The 23,003-nt window shown below is 34.7% G+C and overlaps 1 protein-coding gene and 1 pseudogene across 8 annotated transcripts in view; one reads left to right on the top strand and one right to left on the bottom strand.

Moving 5' to 3' along the window:
- Fam13b (family with sequence similarity 13 member B) overlaps nucleotides 1–23,003 on the bottom strand; it is an 83,123-nt gene that overhangs the window by 35,027 nt on the left and 25,093 nt on the right. For 2 of the 8 annotated variants that reach the window (XM_071612333.1, XM_071612334.1), the window contains exons 7-11: nucleotides 21,856–21,951; nucleotides 18,526–18,686; nucleotides 7,474–7,515; nucleotides 6,673–6,828; nucleotides 4,120–4,252 (exon numbers count right to left, since the gene is read on the bottom strand). In XM_071612333.1, the coding sequence (XP_071468434.1) occupies nucleotides 4,120–4,252; nucleotides 6,673–6,828; nucleotides 7,474–7,515; nucleotides 18,526–18,686; nucleotides 21,856–21,951 (588 nt within the window). The remainder of the gene's footprint in view (nucleotides 1–4,119; nucleotides 4,253–6,672; nucleotides 6,829–7,473; nucleotides 7,516–18,525; nucleotides 18,687–21,855; nucleotides 21,952–23,003) is intronic. The other 6 variants (XM_071612338.1, XM_071612339.1, XM_071612335.1 and 3 more) reach the window with 5 other exon arrangements.
- Nucleotides 13,564–14,354, top strand: LOC139705814 (transmembrane protein 39A pseudogene; annotated as a pseudogene).

Below are 23,003 nucleotides of genomic sequence, written 5' to 3'. Positions count from 1 at the left end.
TAACAAAATCCAACCTCAAAAAGACTGTGTCTGAAATCCCCCTCCTCCAAAAAGCCTTCTATAATTATCCTGGCCAGAAATTCTTTCCTCTTCTATAAGATAACATTGGTTATATTCAGTATTATAAACTGCTTGCATGTCCAATATAAATTATCAAGTCATTAAAAATTTAATTATGTGTTCGTATTTTTCAAGTAACCAAGTATTGCATATTACATTAAGCAAAAATATGCCAAACTAAAATGACTTATTCAACTAAGAAAATTATTATGTATTTTAGCTAGGAGGAAAATGGGGAAATGCTGAGGTTTTTTTAAAAAAAAAATTTTTTTAGTTATCAATGAACTTTATTTTTATTTATTTATATGTAATGCTGAGAATTGAACCCAGTGCCTCTCACATGCTAGGCAAGCACTCTATCACTGAGCCACAACCCCAGCCCAGTGCTGGTTTTTTTTCTCAAGGTCAAGAACCCATCATTCATAAATATATCCTAAAATCAATTTTTAAAAGAATTCTTGCTTTCTTTTGTGTGTCTCTGTGTTGTTTTTTGTCTGTCTGTTTAGTTTTTAGCACTGGGGATTGAATCCAGGGACACTCTAAAACTAAGCTACATTCTCAGGCCTTATCATTTTTCATTTTGAGACAGGGTCTCTTGAAGTTGCCCAGGATGGGGTAGAACACATGATCTTGTCTCCCGATTCACTGGATTACAGGTGTGCACCACTGTATCCAGCTCCTGCTTTCTTAACAAAGTAATATACAAATTTAATTCAATAAATTATGATTATTTTAATTTTCAGTTGTAGATGGACACAATACTTTTTAAATTTTTTTTTTTTAGTTATACATGGACACAATACCTTTATTTTGTTAATTTAATTTGTTTATGTGGTGCTGGGGATTGAACCCAGTGCCTCACACATGCCAGGCAAGCGCTCTACCACTGAGCCACAACCCCAGCCCAGGACACAATACTTTTATTTATTAATTTTTATATGGTGCTGAGAATCAAACCCAGTGCCTCACACATGCTACGCAAGGTGGGTGTGGGTGGGTTGGGGGGGGGGGGCAATCAGCAAATGGATTTGTTATAGCCAGTGAAATAGGAAAAAAAAAAAAAAAGTAAGATATCCTGAAAGCCAAATGTAGAAGGATTATCAAAGGAGCAGAATTAAATTTTGATATTCGGTCAAGTAAAACTTTATATGAACATCTCTGGTGATTTCCAAGAGAAGTTTCAGCAGAATTATGGCTGAAAAGAATGAGAGGAGCCAGACACAGTAGTGCACACCTGTAATCCCAGCGATATGGGAGATTGAGGCAAGAGGATCACAAGTTCAAGGCCAGTCTCAACAATTTAGCAAGGTCCTAAGAAATTAGTGAAACCCTCTCTCAAAATAAATAATAGGGTTAAGTACCCCTGGGTTCAATCCTTGGTACCAAAAAAATAAATAAATAATAGTAGTATGCTATTTATCTATGATGTATTCTAGATAAAACTGCACTGTGCCTTAGGGCACAGATATAGACAAGCCCTTCCAGAATTTTATTATAAACAGAAACAGTTATCTTGATGTAGGCTATATCAGTATGAAAGGCCAAGAGATAGTTTTTTGGTTTTCCCCTGAATAGGGGAGAGATTTCAGTATTAAAAACATTGTTTTATACCAATGGATGATTCAGTAAACAGGCAGATACTGATAATCTAGAAAAGGGCAAGGGAACAACTACAAAAAGCACTAACTGAATAGGTAAAAAGGGATTAATCTAATAAATACAAATCAGTGGAAGTAACAACAGCAGCTGAACTTCAGGGACAGTTTTCTTTCTTTCTTTCTTTCTTTTTGGTACTGGGGATTGAACTCGGGCACTCAACCACTGAGCCACATCTCTAGTCCTATTTTGTTATTTAAAGACAGGGTTCTTGCTGAGTTTCTTAGAGCCTTGCTTTTTGCTGAGGCTGGATTTGAACTCACGATCCTCTGCCTTAGCCTCCCCCAAGCTGCTGGGATTACAGGCATGCGTCACTGCACCCAGCTCTGGGATAGTTTTCTAGTTAATAATCTAATAGGACACACATATCTCTCTCTCTCTCTCTCTCTCTCACACACACACACACACACACACACAGATAGTTTTCTAGTTAATAATCTAATAGGACACACACATCACTCACACATACACATACACGTTTTCCCTTCTCATTCTTACTGGGAATTGAACCCAGGACACTCTACCAATGAGCTATATCCCAACCCTTGATATTCTTTTTAAGATAGGGTCTTACCAAGTTACCCAGGCTGTGTAATGGGATTACAGGTTTGCATCACCACACTCAGATACTTTTACTTCGTTTTATCTTCAAAATAATTCTCTAATGTAGGTATTACCCCCACTTGTTCATGGGAAAGCACAAAGTAGCTCAGAAGCCAGGTAACTTGGCCAAAGTAACAAGTTATTAGGCTATTAATTTGTAAAGATTGGGCTAGAATATAGCTCAGTGATAGAGCACTTGCCTTGCATGTGTGAAGCCTTGGGTTCAATTTCTACCACTACCCAGAAGAAAAAAAAAAGTCTGCATTCTCCCTTGAATGTGTACACCTTATTGTCCTAAATTAATCTGTCTCAATTAAAAATAAAAATTCAAATGTGTTGATTCTAAATTCCTTAATATACTTATTTTCTTGTATGGATTAGATTGGAAACATGAAGAAAACTTCCTTATCTATTCATTTAGTATCTTATGTTAAACTTACCAAAACTACACCTGGAAATACATCTTAAAAGTCCTGCCTTTGTACATTTTTTTAAATTAATTTTTTTTAACATATGACAGCAGAATGCATTATAATTCATATCATACATATAGAGCACAATTTTTCATATCTCTGGCTGTATACAAAGTATATTCACACCAATTCGTGTCTTCATACATGTACTTTGGATAAAGAGGTCCACCACATTCCACCATCATTTCTAACCCCATGCTTCCTCCATTCCCCTCCCTCTGCTTTTGTACAATAATTACTTTTGCAATAATTAATTGCAATTAATAATTTTACAAAACAACGCTACCACCAACAAATGTGACAGTGACAATATTTTAGTTATTTTAAAAATATGATGCTTGCCTTGCATGCAAAAGACCCTGGGTTCAATCCCCAGCAACCACACATACACACAAACACACAAAAATAAATTAAATTAAAAAAAAAAAAAAAAAACATGTTCATGGGTTTTTTCTAATTTCTGTGTAAAGATCCCAGAAGTGGGGTCAGACTGTGCCATCCTAAAATATGCCTCTTTTGTGTAACGATTATATTGAGCGGATTAGTTTGTGAAATTGCAAACACAAAAGTGCTGAAGTTTGAATCCAGGGCCTTACACATGCAAGACCAGCACACTACCATACAGCTATAACACCCACCATACAGTACCCTTTTTTAAGAGAAATTTTCTATATAATGTAAATATCCATTCGTAAGGCTATCTCCTCTGTTCCAGGAAGAGAAGGATGAATAAATGACTAGAAACTCTTATCAGTCTGCTTATTGAACCTTACTTTTGTTTAGGGTGCTTTTCCTATTCATCTCATTGTAACTAGGTCTTTCCCATACCCTTCTTTCTTTATCTTAAGGATGCTGGTATTTAAGCTTTCCCTTAGAGATTTACTGTTTCCCCATCTCCCATGTTTATATAAGGTATACATGTTATTAAACATACTCATTTTTCTCATTCATCTTTCTTTTGTTATAGGGGTTCCCCTAACTACTACAAAGAGAAAATTATTTTTCTTCTGTATACCATGTTCCTCAAGAAAACTGAAAACTACAGAAAAACTTTGAAAAATAACAAAATTCAACCACAATACCTCATACTTTATTTCTTTTCAATAAATACATTAAAATACAGGTTTTGTACCTACTTCTTTACTCAATGATGGTTCCCAAACTCTCCTGAAAGAATGTATATTCTGGGAGATTTAAAATCATGACAAATCAGTTTGTCAGCAAATACACTGAACTATAATTTCTGGTATCAAAAGAATATGTGATATAAGCAGAGCTATACATCTAACATGCCTAACATTTTTTTTTTTTTTTTTACATTTCTTACCTGGTTATTTTCTTCATCCTCAAATATAAAATCTTGCTGCATAACTTCATTGTCTAAATTAGTGCCAGCCACAGGTTCTGAACAGTCTCTGTTACTACTACTGGCATTAATAATATCATCGGCAATCTCAACCCTATTAATGAAGATAAAAAAAAAATCAGATTAGGTTAATGATAAGCATAACTGTCTTTAAAAAATAAATAAATATTAGTAATGTCCTTTGCATAAAAATCCATATTTTGTCCTATTAACTCAAATCATAAAATCTGCTAATTTATGTATTTTTTCCCTCTTATTGGGATGTTGTCAGAGACTTTGAAAATTTTCAAATGCCTTCTAAATATGTGTGTATGTGTGTGTGTGTGTGTGTGTGTGTGTGTGTGTGTGAAAGAGAGTGAAAAAAAAATTTCCCTTCCAATACACACTCCTACATGATACTGACCTATTTGTCCTGATTTAATATATATTTACTATTAGAGACCATAGTGTTCAACACCTTATCCAAGTACAACAGGAATAGCTTCTACTGCAGATTTTCTAACTTATACAATTTAGAATATGCAAAATATTGCAGTTTGGGTTTACAAAGATGATACTGCCACCAATGATGAAACATGAGTCATTTCCCCAGTAGTGAAAATATGAATATTGTCTAAGTAAAGGGCAAGTTTCAAGGATCCCAAGCTAAGCTAAAAACAAATTCCAAGGGATTTGCTATTACATCCGTTAAAACATTTCCTATTTCCAGCTTTTAGATACCACCTTTCCTTTCCTATTCAGCCCAAGTACTCCTTATAGATCCAAGTGTATAAGTTCTAATTATGTCCTCAAAGCACACAAATCAGGGCTATCATCACACAGAACTGCAGTGTGTCCCATGGCACACATGCACTTGTACAATACAGTATTCCTAAAATTCCAACCATGGTTTTCATATTCAATAGCTATTCTAGTTAGCACTTTTAAAATCAAGTCACCCTACCTGATATGGTGGCACACACCTGCAGTCCGGCTACTCAGGAGGCTGAGGTAGGAGGATTGCAAGTTTGAGGCTAGTCTGGGCAATTTAGCAAGAGTCTATCTCAAAATTAAGAATGAAAAAGGGGGAGTTGGGGTTGTGGCTCAGCAGTAGATCACTCGTCTAGCATGGGCAGGGGGCTCTGGGTTCAATCCTCAGCACCACATAAAAAATAAAAATAAAATAAAGGTATTATGTCCAACTACAAGTTAAAAAAAAAAAAAATATTTTAAAAAAATAATAAAAAAGAGGGGGCTAAGGTTGTGGCTCAATGGTATAGTGCCTGCCTGGCATGTGTGAGGCACTAGGCTCAATCCTCAATACCATATAAATAAATAAATAAAATAAAAGTGTTGTGTCCATCTACTACTAAAAAAAATTTTTTTAAATGAAAAAGGGTTTGGCAGGGGATTAGCAAGGATGGTGTAATGTGATAGACATCATTATCCAAAGTACATGTATTAAGACATGAATTGATGTGAACATACTTTATATACAAACAGAGGTATGAAAAAATTGTTCTATATGTGTAATAAGAATTGTGATGCATTCTGCTATCATGTATTTAAAAAATAAAACCAATTAAGAAAAAAGAAAAAGGGTTTGGAATGTAGCTCCATGGTTCAATCTCTAGTACCACAAAAACAAAGAAGTCACTCCACCCAATTAACAAATTTTACTTTCCTACAATACTCCAAATTTGGGTATATCTCACACATCTGTCTCCAAAATACAAACAATACATAAAAATATGAAATCATTTCATTGTGGTCTCTGAGCGAAGTACACATATATCCTAAGTATAGGAATGAGGTGACAGAAAAGTAGGTTAAGTCTGTCCTTCATTAAAACGTTAACAATAGGCAAAATGTCAGATAAACAATGGACTTGATATCATATATAATGGTACTTTTATACAAATTCACTTATTATCATGTGGGGCGGGGAAAGGCTAGTGGCAGAGGATAACAATTTAAACAGCAAAGGATGTTTCTGTCCACCATTACAAAATGACCATATGCACTAGACTAATATTAATCTGCTGTCCCTGTAACTATCTATATAGACCACAGCATGACCATCTCTTACACAGAGTAGGAGTCCAATTTATTTAAGTTATTCTACATACAACATATACTTAGCTTTAAAAAATTTATTGTTTCACCCAGTGTTCAAGGAAGAAACACTGGTTATGATGAACTTAGTATGGAAGAGTTATAAGATTTTCAATGTTAACTAAGTATATACATAATTTACACAAAAGTATTTACAAAGTCACTATTATACTGATTTTCAGAAATACTCAAGCAAAAACTCCATTATTTAAGAAATAAAAGCGTAGTAAGGGGCTGGGGATGTGGCTCAAGCGGTAGCGCGCTCGCCTGGCATGTGTGCAGCCCAGGTTCAATCCTCAGCACCACATAAAAAAAGATGTTGTGTCCGCCGAGAACTAAAAAATAAATATTAAAAAAAAAAAGCGTAGTAAGAAAAAAAATTTTATAACTCTCAATAAAAAACATTAAAATGTTCCTTACTGGTTATTAGGTCTTTCCTCAATACAATTAATACTTCCTGCTTCATTATTACATATCAGACTTTGCTGCTGTAAATTCTTAAGATCATGATCTATGCTGCTCTGCAGATCAAAAAGGTGCTGTTCCACAGCTGCTCTAATTGTTCTTTCTAAAACACTAAAAAAGAGAATGCATGTTAGTGAGAAGCAGGCACCCTAACTGGGTATATGGCCATATAAACTTAAATATTAAGACCTATCACAAATAAAACAAATTATTATGGCATTTAAATGGCTAAAAGTATAAAAAGAAATACGCAAAAGAAAACAATAATAACTTAAATTTTAAAATGAAAAAGATGATGCAATATAATCAAGCATAATGTCACAATTATTACTAGATTATTGGAACAATAACCCAATAATTCATTCCTCACTATATAGAAAACCATTTTATATAGACTTTCCAAACCTAAGCTGATAAGGCAAAATAATTTACCAACACCCAGCTATAAAAAATGTAGGGTATTACTCATATTTTCTACATAAATTCTACTTTTTAAAGAAAACTTAATGAAAGCTCTATCAACATTTTTCAATTATTCAAAAGGAACAAAAAATCATCTGAAGAAAGCTCATCTTTTATTTTGAATATCAGTGTAAGAATTTCTTCTTCATTTGTTCCTATTACAGTATATAAAATTGTAATTAGTTTACTGCCTACGTGTAATTTCTAAAGTGAGCACAATAAACTACATGATTCTCATCTCTACAGCTTAGTAATATTTTAAATTCTTAAAAATTTGTCTTCTGTATTACTTACTCTGCAGAGGCTGGTAAGATGCTGGTGGGAGATATATGGGCACTGAAATCAAAGAAAGAAATAAGCTACAGAAATTTTCAATACTATAAATTTTATTTTTTAATTTGTTCTAATTAGATGTACATGGAAAATATTATATTTTTTTCACTACTAAATGACTATACAACGTGCTAAAAATTGTCACATTTGCATTACCTTGATATTGCCAGAATAGCATGCACACACAGTTTCATGCTTTCAATTACATATCAGGTTGGAAGCATTTTCTGAATCTTGTTGGTAAATGTTTTAAATATTAAAGATAAATCTGAGGGCTGGGTTTGTGACTCAATAGTAAAGCACTTGCCTAGCACCTGTAAGTGTGAGGCCTTGGATTTAGTCCCCAGTACCACCAAAAACAAGAAAAAAGAAAAAAAAAAAAAGAAATTTGAGATAACATATCACTAATAAGACAAAAAATTTTAAAGTATTTATTGCATATTTAATATGAGCCAGAGCTTGACATGCGTTTATCTCATTTAATAGCTCTCAATAGCTAGAAGTTATAATTATTTCTCCCTTTCCATAAAACTGAAGCTCAAAGATGTTAATTACCTGGCCCAAATGCACACAGTACCAGATTGGGGGCCCCAAAATACCTGCTATTAACAAAAATGCTGTTTTGCCCTCAAAAACTAAATCAGTGATTAAAAACAACAAAAGTAGAAAACAGCACAGCATGAATAAATATTTCTAGCAGAGTATTTTTCTAAAGAAACTATTTTTCAGGGGCTGAAGTTGTGGCTCAGTGGTAAAGTGCTTGCCTCATACATGTGAGGCACTAGGTTCGATCCTCAGCACCACATAAATTAACAAAATAAAGGTATTGTGTCCACCTACAATTAAAAAAATATTTTTTAAAAAACTATTTTTCACACAAAAGACCTTTAATATTTAGTGGGAGGAGGATAGGATATGCAACTACTTCATCTGGTACTCACTCAAAGAAACATTGATCTATTCCAAGGCTGAAGGAAAAATCAGTTGTATTGGATTCAAGGAAATAGGAGTTACATTAGCAGTTCATAAATACAGGTGGCTTTTTTTTTTTTAATCATGTGAGGTAAGGTATATTTAAATGACACTGTATATCTAAGCACATCGGACATCTGAGCCACCACTTAGTCATTTCGAGGATTGATCCTTGCACCACACACCCTATTGACCTATATACCAAATCTAGAGCTACCTTGTCATTGTTTTATGCAAGTTTAAATTGGTTCTGCGAAGATCCTCTAAATAATAATAATAATAATAATAATACAATCTATTAACCATTATAAAAGAACAGTCAATCATCAAGCTAATATTCCCATGATTCACTGAGATTCACATTTATCATTCACCCCAAAATCTCCAGGTCTGCCTTGGAAAAGTATATCATTAGCAAACTGCAAAAGTGCTTCAACAGACAACATAGTTAAGCCATCTTTCGTTTGATACACATAACATCATACTTTGCTTAATAACGTATTTTGAAGAAGTCCTTTAGAACTTCATTTCTGAAATCAGAAAAAGCTGGGGAGAAAAACCATATACATGTGCATAAAAAAAAGTACAGCCAACAGTCTATTTCTAGTAGCAAGCTAAAAGTTTAAATAGTGACTTCTGTAGAAAATAAAAAAGATAAATGAGGCTTTTATAAAAGAGTTTTAATGCCAACTAGGATATTTTTTTGATATTTTGCGCAATTATCTAAGGCTTATATTTTAAATTTTAGTTATGAGTTGCTATTTTGATTAATACAAGTTAAATCATTGATTTTCCTCATTAACATCTGCAGTCTCTATTAAATTTAGAGAGATACTCATTTGAGTTTTAAAAATTACCTGACAATGTAGAAAAGTTTATAAGAGAGTTATTCACCAGAAATCACACTATGAGAAGGAAATGGTACAGCAGAGAGTGGGAAAAAGATGTCTGACATACATAATTAAAAAAACCAGGGCTGGGGATGTGGCTCAAGCGGTAACGCTCTCGCCTGGCATGCGCGGGGTGCTTGGTTCGATCCTCAGCACCACATAAAAATAAAATAAAGATGTTGTGTCCACCGAAAACTGAAAAAAATAAATATTAAAAAATTCTCTCTCTCTAAAAAAAAAATCCAAATCAATAAGAAACAGACAACCCAATAGAAAATTAGGCAACAAATCTGAACAGGCATTTCATAAAAGGAGAAATAAATCAATACATGTATAAAATGCGGGAGACACCCTTCATAAAATGACAATGAAATACTACTACATATATACCACATTAGTTCAAACAAAGTGTTGCAAAGACGTGGAGCAATGGAAATTCTTACACTGCTAGTACTGAAATGAGCACTTTGAAAAATAATCTAGCAATATAACTGAAACCAAACACTGGTATTTATCTTTACACAGATACCAAAAGATATATACAAAATATCACAGCAATATCATTCATAATGGTCAAAGTAAAAACACATTATACAAAATTGTATTATGATATTAGTCAATAATTAAAAAGTGAAAAAATCCAATTGCTCACTAATGGTAAAATGGGCAATTGTGATGTATAACAGAATGACTTAGGATGAAAATGACTTCCTCACCTAACTGGGAAGGAAGGAAGGTCAGAATTTTGAGCTACTGTGCTACTATTCTAAATGTGGGTGGTGGTTACATGAATATTTGCTTTTTTGCTAACTTATTTGCTATATGTTTTATAGCAATTTTTATATGTAGGATTTATTTTCCAACTTAAAAGGGGAAAGAAAAATAACGTAGACACCAGTGTCTTCCCCTCACACTTTAAAGGTACGGCCCCAAAACCTACATATTTAACAAGTACCAATGATGATTTTATCCACACAGTAAGTTTGAACACTGGCCTAGATCTATATCCGGTCTTCAGTTATTCAAATGAACTACAGAAGTTCTGATGACTTTAAATAGAATTCACATGCAGGGTATTTCATCTTTTCGCTTCCTACCCCTTTTGTTACTGAAAAAAGACAAGTATATATAAAAGCAGTAATGAGGGCTGGGGATGTGGCTCAAGCGGTAGCGCGCTCGCCTGACAGGCGTGCAGCCCAGGTTCGATCCACAGCACCACATACAAACAAAGATGTTGTGTCTGCCAAAAATTAAAAAATAAATATTAAAATTCTCTCTCTCCCTCTCTCTCAAAAAAAAAAAAAGCAGTAATGAGAGAGCTAGATTATTGGCAGAAGAGTAACAATTCATTAGCCCTGAAGAGTATGCTGGGACAACCAAATAAACAGCTCCCTTTTAATAAGGGCCACTTCATTTAAAAAAAAAAAAAAAGGAAAAATTATTTGAGTGTCAATAAGGACCCCTCCCCAAAATCTACAGTAAAATGAAACAATCCTTTAAGAATCAGATTGCCACCTGCAAGACTACACACAAAACTGATTGTACAAGTTTGTTCTCTGAATTTCTGAAAGGCAAAGGACTGATTTAGTTTTCAGATTTTATAAAATTTTGCCAGGCATAGTGGCACATGCCAGTAATCCCAGTGACACAAAAGGCTGAGGCAGGAGGATCGCAACTTAGGGCCTCAGCAATTTCTGCGGTACTATTAGTGGCTTTTTTTTTTCCCTAGATGTGGGTGGTGGTTACATGAATATTTGTTTTTTACTAACTTATTTGCTATATGTTTTATATCAACTTCTGCTGAGGCCCTAAGCAACTTTGCAAGACCCTGTCTCAAAAAAAAAGTGGGCTAGGGATATAGCTCAGTTGGTAGCATACACAAGGCCCTGGGTTCAATCCCCAGCACCACAAAAAATAAGTCTGAGGATGTGGTTCAGTGGTTAAGCGCTCCTAGGTTCAATTCCCAGTACCAAAATAAACAACAACAAAAAAAACAGATTTCACAGAATTTAATTGTTCTTTATTTTCAAATTTTAGCCATATTCTGTGAATAAAAGCCCTCATGCACAACCAGGGCTCAACAAATATATGAATGTAAAAGCACTTGACGATATAGCTATGTGTCTGCAGCTAAATAGCATAGTTGTAACAAGGACGTGAATTCTAATTAATAAAGATACACACACAAAAAAAAAAAAAACCCAAGACCATGCTGACTAGTACCTATACCATAAAAAGTACCTTAAAATGTTGTGTTTATAAACCCACACACAAGGAAGACCAGTCTGAAAAATCAAACATTAAATGACAAAGGACATAAAGTCTTCAGTCAAGTATCATGTTAAGGACTACAGTCATTCCTTGACCTTTTCTCTCTTTGCTGTTAATTCTAATTTTAAATTTGCCTATAATCACATCATTTCTTTTTTTTTAATGTCAATTTTTTTAAGGATTATAAAATACAAACCAGGACAGTATTGCAAGTAAAAGCAGAGCAAATTAGAAACCTAGTGCTAAACTTTTAAGGATATGAAGTCAAATGACGCTGTCATATACATCACATCATATTCTTTAGAGCAGAAAATCTACTGTACAATAATTTAATTCTAATTATTAATTTTTATAATTCAAATGCAAAGATCATAATTTTAGTTTCCCAATTCCAAATATTTAATGCTACAAACAATATTTGAATAAATTCTAGCTCAACCTCAATCAACTTTGAAAATACATAGAGCCTTCATTCTGAATATCCTGTAACTCCCAACAAAAATATCAGCAAAAACATTCACTTTAAATATAATTAAGGATGGTGATGGGCTTTTAAAAACTTCTGAGCAATAATCATTTCTGAGTTCTCCAAAAGAGAGGAGCACTATATTCTGCAGTCTACGCAGTAAGGAGATAGCAACGTGAGGTCACCACTGACAAGGAGGTACCCAGTTGACTGTCCACAAATTTTATCCTAATTACTTTGCAACTTTTCAGGAGGCAGGAAAAATTCTGAATCTGGCTAGAACTCCTACAAAAATATTTATGCCTGCTTATGTCACTGGGGGCATGCCTTTCATAGGGATTGTGGGGACTTGGTCTCTTCCCTCTTTTTTGCTGCCTGACTCATAAGATGAGCAATTTGTTTAGCACATGTTCCCACCATTACGTGCTACCTTGTCAGAAGGCCAAATCGATGGGGCCAGTCTGGAACCTCCCAAACCATGAACTGAAATAAACCTTTTATTTTTATAAGTTATTTATCATGAGTATTTCATTATAATGATGAAAAGTTGGTTAATACAAAGCCTAAAATAATACAGACAGAAATCAATCTGTTTTCATTAATCACACAATTATCACAAATACAAAATTGATAAAATAGATGCAAAATACATTATCTAATTTCTGAAAAGCATTAATGGTTAATTTTTCAAGTCTAAAAATTGGATGACTTCAGATAAATCAAGTAAAATGACACTAAAATTATCATTTAAAAAACCGTGGATTCAAAAAATAAACACATAAAACAAAATCATATATCCTTTTAAAACCACAAGTAAAAATCCTTTTCTCCCTCTGCCTACCAATATGAGTCCTCTGTGACAGGAGATAGAGAATACCGGATGATTTCTCATTACTACAACTGGTCAATAAGTCATGTATAACAAATCTTTGAAATATCAAATGCATCATTTATAGGGCAGAAAAGGGAAGGAGAGAAGCTGTCGATCATGATCTGGTATTTAAAAACAGTGAATTAGTAAAATCCATCAACTGAAATATTTTACAAGCTATCTGATTCAATGAATGAAAGAAAAGCAAAATAATTCTTCTACAATTCACATGCCTATCCAGTCAGCTAACAGCACATTTTCTCAATAATGAGGCAGATCAAGAAAAGTTGAGAGCTCCGCAGTAATGGAGGCTGAGGATGAGTGCTGACGGGGCTGGGTTCTGGTTCTAGCTTTAGTTCTGCCACTGACTCACGGTCTAGGTCTGGGTCTGGGTCTAGCGGCCTGAAACCTGGACGCCCTGCTTCAACCCTCCAGGCGGGGACAGCCTGCATACAGGCAGCTGGTTTGGAGAGCTTTAACACCTAGAGCTAGTTATCTTGCCTGGGGTCCAGTCTTTAAAGCCACCTCCTCATAATGTTTTGAACAACCAAAAAAAAAAAAAAAAAAAAAAGCCACCTCCTCCTCCCAGGGATCCCGCCCCACTTGCCGGGCCTCCTCCATGCAGTTGAAACAGGTTGACAACCATTAACGCGGGTTGCAACTACAGGTGGCACTGGGAGCAGAATGGTTCCCGGACATGCCCGGTGGAAGGAGGGGCCCTAGTCAGCAGCAGCTAAGCCATTCAGCTTTACCTTCTGTACAGACTTTGGTTGGTGGGGGCTGTGGCAATGGAACAGGCTTGAGAAACAGGAATAGTAGCACTATTGGCCTTCCAGTTCCACCTATCACAGCCTTAATCACCCCAGGTCCTGTGCGTCATTGCCAAATTCCTGACTTGCCTGTGGATGGGAGCCTGCTTTTTGAATTTCTTTTCTTCATCTACCTTTTGGTTGCTCTGTTCATTCAGTACATCAACATCTATAAAACCGTATAGTGGTATCCTTACAATCATCCTGCCTTTTGTACTTCACTGAATTTTCATCTCATTGATTATCACTTGGCAGCGTTCATCACGGTGATGCTCGCAAGGAGGCTTGTGTGGGCCCTCATCTCCGAAGCCACCAATGCGGGTACAGCATCTATGATTCACTACATGGTTCTGATATCAGCTCGCTTGGTGATTCTCACTTTGTGTGGATGGGTACTTTGTTGGACCCTAGTCAATCTCTTTCGAAGCCATTCAGTACTTAATCTCCTCTTCCTTGGCTATCTGTTTGGTGTTTATGTTCCTCTCTGTTGTTTCCACCAAGATAGTAGAGCTCATCTTCTTCTCACAGACTATAATTATGTGGTACAGCATCAGGGGGTATAGGAAAGTGCCTCAACTCTGCCCCCTATGGCCTCAAGGGGTGCTGGTGCAGCATAGCAGATGTTTATATAGAGCCATAGGGCCTTATAACGTGGCAGTGCCTTCAGATGTATTCCATGCCCGTTTTTATTTCCTGTTTCATCGTCCATTAAGGCTGTTAAATCTACTAATCCTTATTGAGGGCAGTGTTGTCTTCTACCAGCCCTATTCCTTGGGGCAGTCGGAGAAGTGGAATCACACACTTTCCATGGCTCTCATCCTCTTCTGCAACTACTATGTTTTATTTAAGCTCCTTCGGGACAGAATAGTATTAGGCAGGGCGTACTCCTACCCACTCAGCAGTTATGAACTTAAGGCAAACTAAGCTGTCTCTCAACAGCGAGGGAGAACTCAGATAAAAATATTTTCATACATTCTATTTTTTTCTTGCGATTTTTATAAATATCTAAGATATTTTATATTTTGTATACTATTATGTTTTGAAAGTCGGGAAGGGTAAGGGATATTAAATGTATCCATAAACAAGGTGATGTGATCTTTCATGTGTTAGTACATTTGAATAATACACGTGTGAGAGGTATGCCTCTCTAGTAAAAAGATTGATTTGTTTGTAAAAAAAAAAAAAAGAAAAGAAAAGTTGAACCATCAGGAACAAATGAACTCAGAAGAACCAAGTCCTAGCTTCAACAATCCACAAGAAAATTATCAATTTCTTGTTCTTTCTAATTTCTGGGTTTTAACAAGGCATTAAAAGCACTTTAAATGAACTTTATAATACCAAGAAATTGGGGTTTTTTCCTCTCTCTTTGTCTTAGACAATAGGCCCTCACTTCTGTTTAGCTAGCTAATCCCCTTATCAGATTGTAGTATGGCCACAAGCTTGGTGTTCTCTCCCTAACATGCATTCTCTGCTTTATAGTATGGATAGACTGAAAATTTTTCAAATCTCAGTTGTTTCCCTTTTAATAATTCCATCTTCATTTCTCTCTTCTCATATTATAACTATAAAGAGTCAAGAAGAAATATGCAGCTTCTTAAAAAATTTCCTTAGATATTCCTCAGCCAAAAATCCAAAATTGTGGCTCTAAAGTCCCATCTTCCACAAAATACCTACATGAACACAATTCAGTCAAGTTCTTTGCCACTTTATATAATAACCAAAATTGTGATTCAGTATCTGGTGAGGGCCCAATCATGCTGTCCTTTTACTGCACATAGCAGGAGTGCAGGGTCTCGTTCAGGACACTTTTATAAGGTCACTGTTCCCATCCATGAGGGTTACCTCACCCAAAACAAATCCAATCACTTCCCAAAAGCCTCACCTCCTACTAATACAAAGGCCTTGACAATTAGGATCTCAGCAAAAAAATTTTGAGAAGTCAGGCTGAAGTTGTGGCTCAGTGGTAGAGCACTCGCCTAAGACGTGCAAGGCCATGGGTTCAAATCTCAGCACCACATAAAAATAAACAAGTAAAATAAAAGTATTGTGTCCAACTACAACTAAAAAATAAATATTAAAAAAAAGAATTCTGAGAAGTCACCAACATTCAGATCATAATAGCAACAGATTAAATGCAGAACAAATTATGAGAATCCATTAAGCCAGACATTGAAGATATTAATACACATGTAACAAGTTGGGGGAGGGGTCACAATCACTTCATTAAAAATATTTTACTAGACACAGTGACACATGCCTGTAATCCCGATAATTCAAGAGGCTGAGACAGGAGGATTGCCAAATTTGAAGCCAGCCTCAGCAACTAAGCAAGGTCCCATCTCAAAATAAAAAGGGTGCCAGGTGTGGTGATGTATACCTAATCTCAGCAACTTGGAAGGCTGAGGCACCAGGATTCAAAATTCAAGACCAACCTCAGCAACTCAGTGAGATTCTGTCTCAAAATAAAAAAGGGCTAGGGATGGGACTCCGTGTTAGCATCCCTGGGTCTAATCCTCAATACCCAAACTAAAAATAAACAAATAAGGCCTGGGGCTGTAGTTCAGTGGCAAAGCGCTTGCCAAGCATGTGTGAGGCACTGGGTTCGATCCTCAGCATCACAAAAATATAAACAAATAAAATAAAGGTATTCTGTCCATACACAACTATAAAAAATAATAATAAAATAAACAAAATAAAGGCATTCTGTCCATCTACAACTACAAATATATATACACACACACACACACACACACACACACACATATATATATATATATAAATAAATAAATAAAATAATAGAAAAAAGGGCTGGGGAGTTAGCTCAGTGGTAAATCACTCCTGTGTTCAATCACTGGTACCAAAAAAATTTTTTTTTAATTTAAATTGTGTTTAATTCTAATTAGTTTAAGTACATACACTTGTTATTAGTTTAAGTACATACCTTATTGGAGAACATAGCTCTAACTTAACTAAATTTAAAACACTCATTTAAATCTACTGCTGTCATTTCCTCAAGAAAATACTGCTAGCCTGGCTAGGTATTCAAGGCCAGCCTCCACAACTTAGGAAAACCCTGTCTCAAACCAAAAAATAAAAAGGCAGAACACATCTGGGTTCAATCTCCAGCACAATGGTTGGTGCAGGGGTAGAACATATCTGTATTTGTCTGTATATGTATTGCTAAGGGCAATTTAAATTGGATCAAGTCTTTCTGAAGTGGTCTAGAAATACCAAAACCCATAAAGGTACACTCCTTGAGGCCAAAGAATCCATTCAAACAATTCAAAACGAGAAAAGGGCCAATGAACAAAGGTTTATTTTGTAGCAGTACAATATTGACAAGCTAGCTAACTCAAAATGTCAAAAAAATAAAAAGACCATTAAGTTAATATATACACATATACTGAATAACTACCTCAATATATAATTATAATATAAGAGGGGCCAGGTTGTAGCTCAGTGGTAGAGCACTCGCCTAGCACATGTGAGGCACTGGGTTCAATCCTCAGCACCACATAATTAATTAATTAAAGGTATTGTGTTAAAAATTAATAATAATAATAATAATAAAGAGACCATCATAAACAAATTTCCAGTCACTTTTGTTAGCAGACTGGTTCTTCTAGCCAATTTCATTTTCCAAATTCTTACTAACAGTGTTCTTTTGTTTATTTGTTTTGCAGTACTGAGGACTGACCTCAGAGCCTCAAGCATGCTAGACAAGGACTCCACCACTGAGCTACATTCCCAGCCCTTTATTTTATTTTAAGATAGGATCCCTCTAATATGCCCAGGCTAGCCTTAAACTTTCAATTCTCCTGTCTTGTCCTCCTAAGTAGCTGCGATTACAGGCATGAGTCACTGTGCTTGGCATTACCAGTTATTTTTAAATGACATTTTTTTTCCAGACTCAAAATTATCATTTCCTCTGCTTTTTAACCAGCACTGAATCAAAATAAACATAAAAAAAAAAAAAATATCTAACAGACAAAAGAGATAGATTTGCCCTTTTAATTAAAAGGGATCAGTAAACCACGGAGCCATATAGAAAACTAGCAGAGAATTTAGCAAATCCAAAACTATGTTTCAGAAGTTCTTGAATTCTTTGAAGTTTCCTAAACAGTGCACAAAATGGTCCTGGATATCTGATGGGATGGTGCCTACCCCATTTTCCAAACTTACTCAGCCTGTCATGTAAATACTTTCGTTTTATCATGAAAAGGATTAGAAAGCTCTATTTTAATAAAATCAGACTTCAACCTAGTTGTAGCCTACAAGCTGGAAATACAAGTAAATTCAATTACTATATGCTTCTCTAGCAATTCTACCTGTAGAATTTTCAAAATATTACCAAGCTAATATAAAATTATAATTTTATATATTTAACAAGGTAATATAAAAAACGTATTTTATGAAAAAAATGTAAGACTGATTATTTATTTATGTATTTAATTCTTACTTTGCCAGGGGTTGAACCCAGGGCCTCAAACATGTTAGGCAAGTGCTCTACCACTGAGCTACACCCTCGGCCAAAGAGGTTTGATTTTTGAAGGAAGGTATAACTTTAATAACTGAAAACTCCTTAGTAAGGGTGCTTCCTTAAATTTTCTTCTTCTTGTTTCTCATTCAAAAATGTCAATCTTTTACATGTAGATATAATTTGTATATCATGTTGGAGTCTACGTGTAGAAGGAAATGCTCAAAAGGTAAAGTCCAATCAATTGAAATATTTACCTTGTTGATGCTGTAACACTACTTGATTCCAGGATGTTTTCAGTTATTCTTAATTGTACCACCTCTGGCACGTCATTTGATTTTTCTGTACCCTCTTCTGGAAGTTCTTCTATATGTTCCAGCTTTTCATCTTCCTCTTCTTCCTCAGAAAGTTCATTAACCTATATGAATAAAAATAAACTCATGACATATCTGAGACATAACACTTCAAGAAAGTTATAAACACAAACTTTTTAAATTTCTTCATTTCTTAAAACTAATCTCTCTTTTGGAGTGACCACCAACTTTTTTATATAAAAAAATTGTAGGTATGTGAATGCATGACCAATGTGATTCTGCAACCTGTATACTCAGAAAAATGAGATATTGTATTCCATGTGATTCAAATGTATGATATGTCAAGGTCATTGTACTGTCATGTATATAACTAATAAAAAAATTGTAGGAACAGGGTGCAATCCCAGCTACTCAGAAAGCTGAGGCAAGGGGACCCCAGTTCCATGCCAGCCTGGACAATGTTTCTAGACCCTGTCTCAAAATAAAGGGTGGCAGTGGTAGGGAGAGGTACAGTGACTCAAAGAAGAGTGCCAGCCTAGCATGCAAGAGGCCCAAGGTTTGATTCCACAAATAAAATTATAAACTAGAAAAATATAATATTTTGAAACAGAAAGTAATAACTAAATAACTACATCACTAGACACATGAATCAGACTGCAAATTAATTAAAATCCTGCACATTGTAGTTAACATTAAGAAAGCTTCATTTTCTAACTGGTTTTGTAAATATAATAGTTACAAAAAGGGGGCTGGGTTGTGGCTCAGTGGCAGAGTGCTTGCCTAGCACATGTGAGGCACTAGGTTTGATTCTCAGCACCACACAGAGATAAATAAACAAAATAAAGATTAATGACAACTAAAAATATTTTTTTTAAAAATTAGTTACAAAAGACTTCTATTTTATCAGGTTTCCAGGTATAGTAAACAAGTCATTTTAATACACAGTAAGTGTGAAAATAGAAAGGCACAAAAATTTTGCATTAAGGTATTAGCTATGCTTTAGAAATTGTCAGCAAACTTCTAAATGAGTCAGATTAAATTTTTCATAAATAAATTGGAACTGTAACAAGGAAGAACTTGGATTTTGACCATTAAGCACAAGTTATAAAATGTTTTCCAACATCAAACTGGCTCTATTAGGAAATTATTCTAATAAAAACACACTAAAATACTCAAGAAGGAAAATCAGTTAAATATTTTTGAATGAGAAATATTTTGAAGTTATCCCAAAGAAGAAATTACCTATACATGGTCATAATATCCATTTGGGGAGGGGGTAACTGGGATTGAACTTGTGGTCACTCAACCACTGAGCCACATCCCCAGCCCTATTTTGTATTTTATTTAGAGTTTATAAGCAAATACTTGTCATTAAAAATATAAGCAAGAAAGCATACTTTTGGGGGCTATGGGTATAGCTCAGAGGTAGATCATGTGCAAGGCCTTACATTCAATCCCCAGGACCAATATTTTTTTTTAAGTACACTTCCAGTCCATTCTAGCCAAACACAATGGACATATCTAGAATAAATTTAGTTACTACATATATTAGTGGTATTTTACTTGGTGGACATACAAATACAGTTGGTAGAATGCTGTCAGAAAGTAAAACTGCAACCAAAGAGTTAATTATGCTGATATTCCTAATCAAAAACACATTGACTATCTAAAGTATAACATGATAGTTAAAAGGCTTCAGAGGCAGAAAAAACTGTAGTATAATATTTCCATTTCATACCTAAGACTTGGAGAAGTTATAGTGGCTACAAGGAATGAGTGAATATAGATATTATACTACTTACCTCACAGAACTGGATTGAAAGGATTAAACAATACATGTAAACACTTCAGCAGGAAGAGAATGACCATCTAACCCATAAGCAAAAGCTCTAAACCATTGGTGTATCAAAGTCATTAGTCAGTAATTAATTTTTAGTGACCCTTCTAACAATTTATGACCTCATTTTGTAAACTATTTACTTCATATATAAAGTATATGCAACAGATTGCTAAGTTTGTTATGCTTGCAAACGTCACCCCTCATCTATCACATGTCATGTACAACTATGATGGGAAAAACTGATAATCACTGGCCTAAGTGGTTATTAATCAAGAAGTTAAGATTTATACACAAAGGAAGCTGGGGATATAGCTCAGTGGTAGAACACTTGCCTAGCATGTTGCATATGTTCAATCCCTGGTATCACTAAGAGAAAAAGAAAAAAATAATTTATACACAAAGATGAAAATTCAAAATGACAAATCAATTTTTAAAGAATTTGGGCTGGGGTTGTGGCTCAGTGGTTGCGTGCTTACCTAGCACACATGAGGTACCAGGTTCGATCCTCAACACCACATAAAAATGAAATAAAGATTGTGTGTCCACCTACAACTAAAAAATAAATATTTAAAAAAAATTTTAAAAGAATTAAAATTATCCTTCTTTCTCATCTACGTATTTAATTTATTAGTGAAAGTCAAGAGAATGTACTTAAGACACATTAACATGGTAACCTAAGCAAGAAAAATACTGAAGGGGAAAATACTGTTTTCACAACTATAAAATGGGAATGACTGCAGCTGAATAATAAGTTTGAATACAACTGCAGAGTATCAAAAAAAATAATAAAGATGGCTTTTTAAACTGAGAATAAATACTTATTCAGTCCACACATTTTTTATATAGATACTACTATTGTAATATGTTACATTACACTTTTTAAAATCATTTTGATCCTACAGCCAATAGATCTTAAGAACTTAAAAGACTACTCCACTATACTGATTACATTATATTCAATAAGTTTTACATAAATTGACATTCTCCGGTATTTTTTTACCAATAGTATACTAAGATACGACGTGAACAATATCTAGTGTTTTTTCCTTCTCCCCAAATCCAACTTCCAGCCTTCTAATGTAATTTCTTCTATAAGAATTCAACTCAATTATTTTGAACAGGACTAAGCATTAGGGCTGGGGCTGTAGCTCAGTGGTAGAACACTTGCCTCACATGTGTGAGGACTGGGTTCAATCCTCAGCACTACACAAAAATAAAGATATTGTGCCCATCTATAACTAAAAAAAAAAATATTTTTTAAAAAGAGTAAGCATTAGAGTAAAATGCTCTTTCACATGAATCCTCAAAGTTTTTCTTGATCTTTGCCTGGTCAACTTGACCTTCTTACCAACACCCTATTCTGTTACTTTGAATTTGCCCTCTGTATGCAGCAGCCTCAACTTCACTTATGGAAAAACCTCATCCATACTTACATCTCTTCTTTCTTTGACTGCTGTAATTCCCTTCTCTAGGGCCTCGTGAAATGCCTGCTCTCCAGACTCCAGTTTGTGGAGAACGCTGCTACCTGCCTTCTCAAATGTACAAAGAAACATTATTATCACCTCCATCTTCAAATCACTATACTGGATTTGTATTCATTTAAGGATTCCATATAAAGTCCACCTAGACTCTGTGTCATTTTTTTAACACTACCTATTAATCATCTCCAATCATCTCTCTCATGTAATTAATAAAAATATCTACCACCCTGACAGGATTTTAACAGCCAAATACTTGTATTAGTGGAATGAAATGCCAAAAGAAGTGCTACATAAATTTTTGCTTCCTTCAAATACAAAATCAGGAGAAAAAGCAAAGCACTGCCAGATGGGCCATGTTTCCCTACATCTTTAAATATGTGAATAAGACATTAGGAACGTTTAAGTTAGACCAACTCAAAACACACAAGCAAATTATGCTAAGTGTGAGGATATTTTATTTCACTCATCTACTTTCAGAGAATTACACTATCAGATCATTCTGCTACACAAATCTACTTTATCAAATCTGCTTTAAAAAGACCAAACTTTACAATCTCTACTTTTGTTACTTGCAACCCATTTTAACTCAGAAATTAATAAAAATAGTTAAGAAAATGAATTCTGGTAATTAGCAACATGAGTCAAAGATTAGATTAAATATATATATCTCACACACACACACACATATCACAATCACTTAGGACCCCTGGCACAATCCCATTTACTTGGGCATATTCTACTCAAAAAGCTAAAAATGTTCTTTCATATCCATGGCTAAATCTGCAGAATTCACTCTAACATAAAACAATACATGTTAAGTCAATTTTACTACTGCTTAAAAAATACAAAATCACTGATGCAATACAAATAAGCTACAGATATATTTCAGCAACATCAGGAAACCACATGATAATTATACCACAATATAAAACGTAAGGCATATCTTGTAGATTTTAGGAGTCAAGACATTGGGTCAAATTGGCATTACCAATTTCTCACAAGTTAAATCATCTTAGAAATGTAGAAAATTAGTGACTCAAATATGTATATTATTTCACTTTGAACAGCCATTAATTTACTAAAAAAATGCTGACTTAAGA

The sequence above is a fragment of the Marmota flaviventris genome, chromosome 5 (genome assembly GCF_047511675.1).
Source record: "Marmota flaviventris isolate mMarFla1 chromosome 5, mMarFla1.hap1, whole genome shotgun sequence".
In the NCBI taxonomy this organism is placed as follows: Eukaryota; Metazoa; Chordata; class Mammalia; order Rodentia; family Sciuridae; genus Marmota; species Marmota flaviventris.
This window is presented reverse-complemented; position numbering and strand designations above follow the sequence as displayed.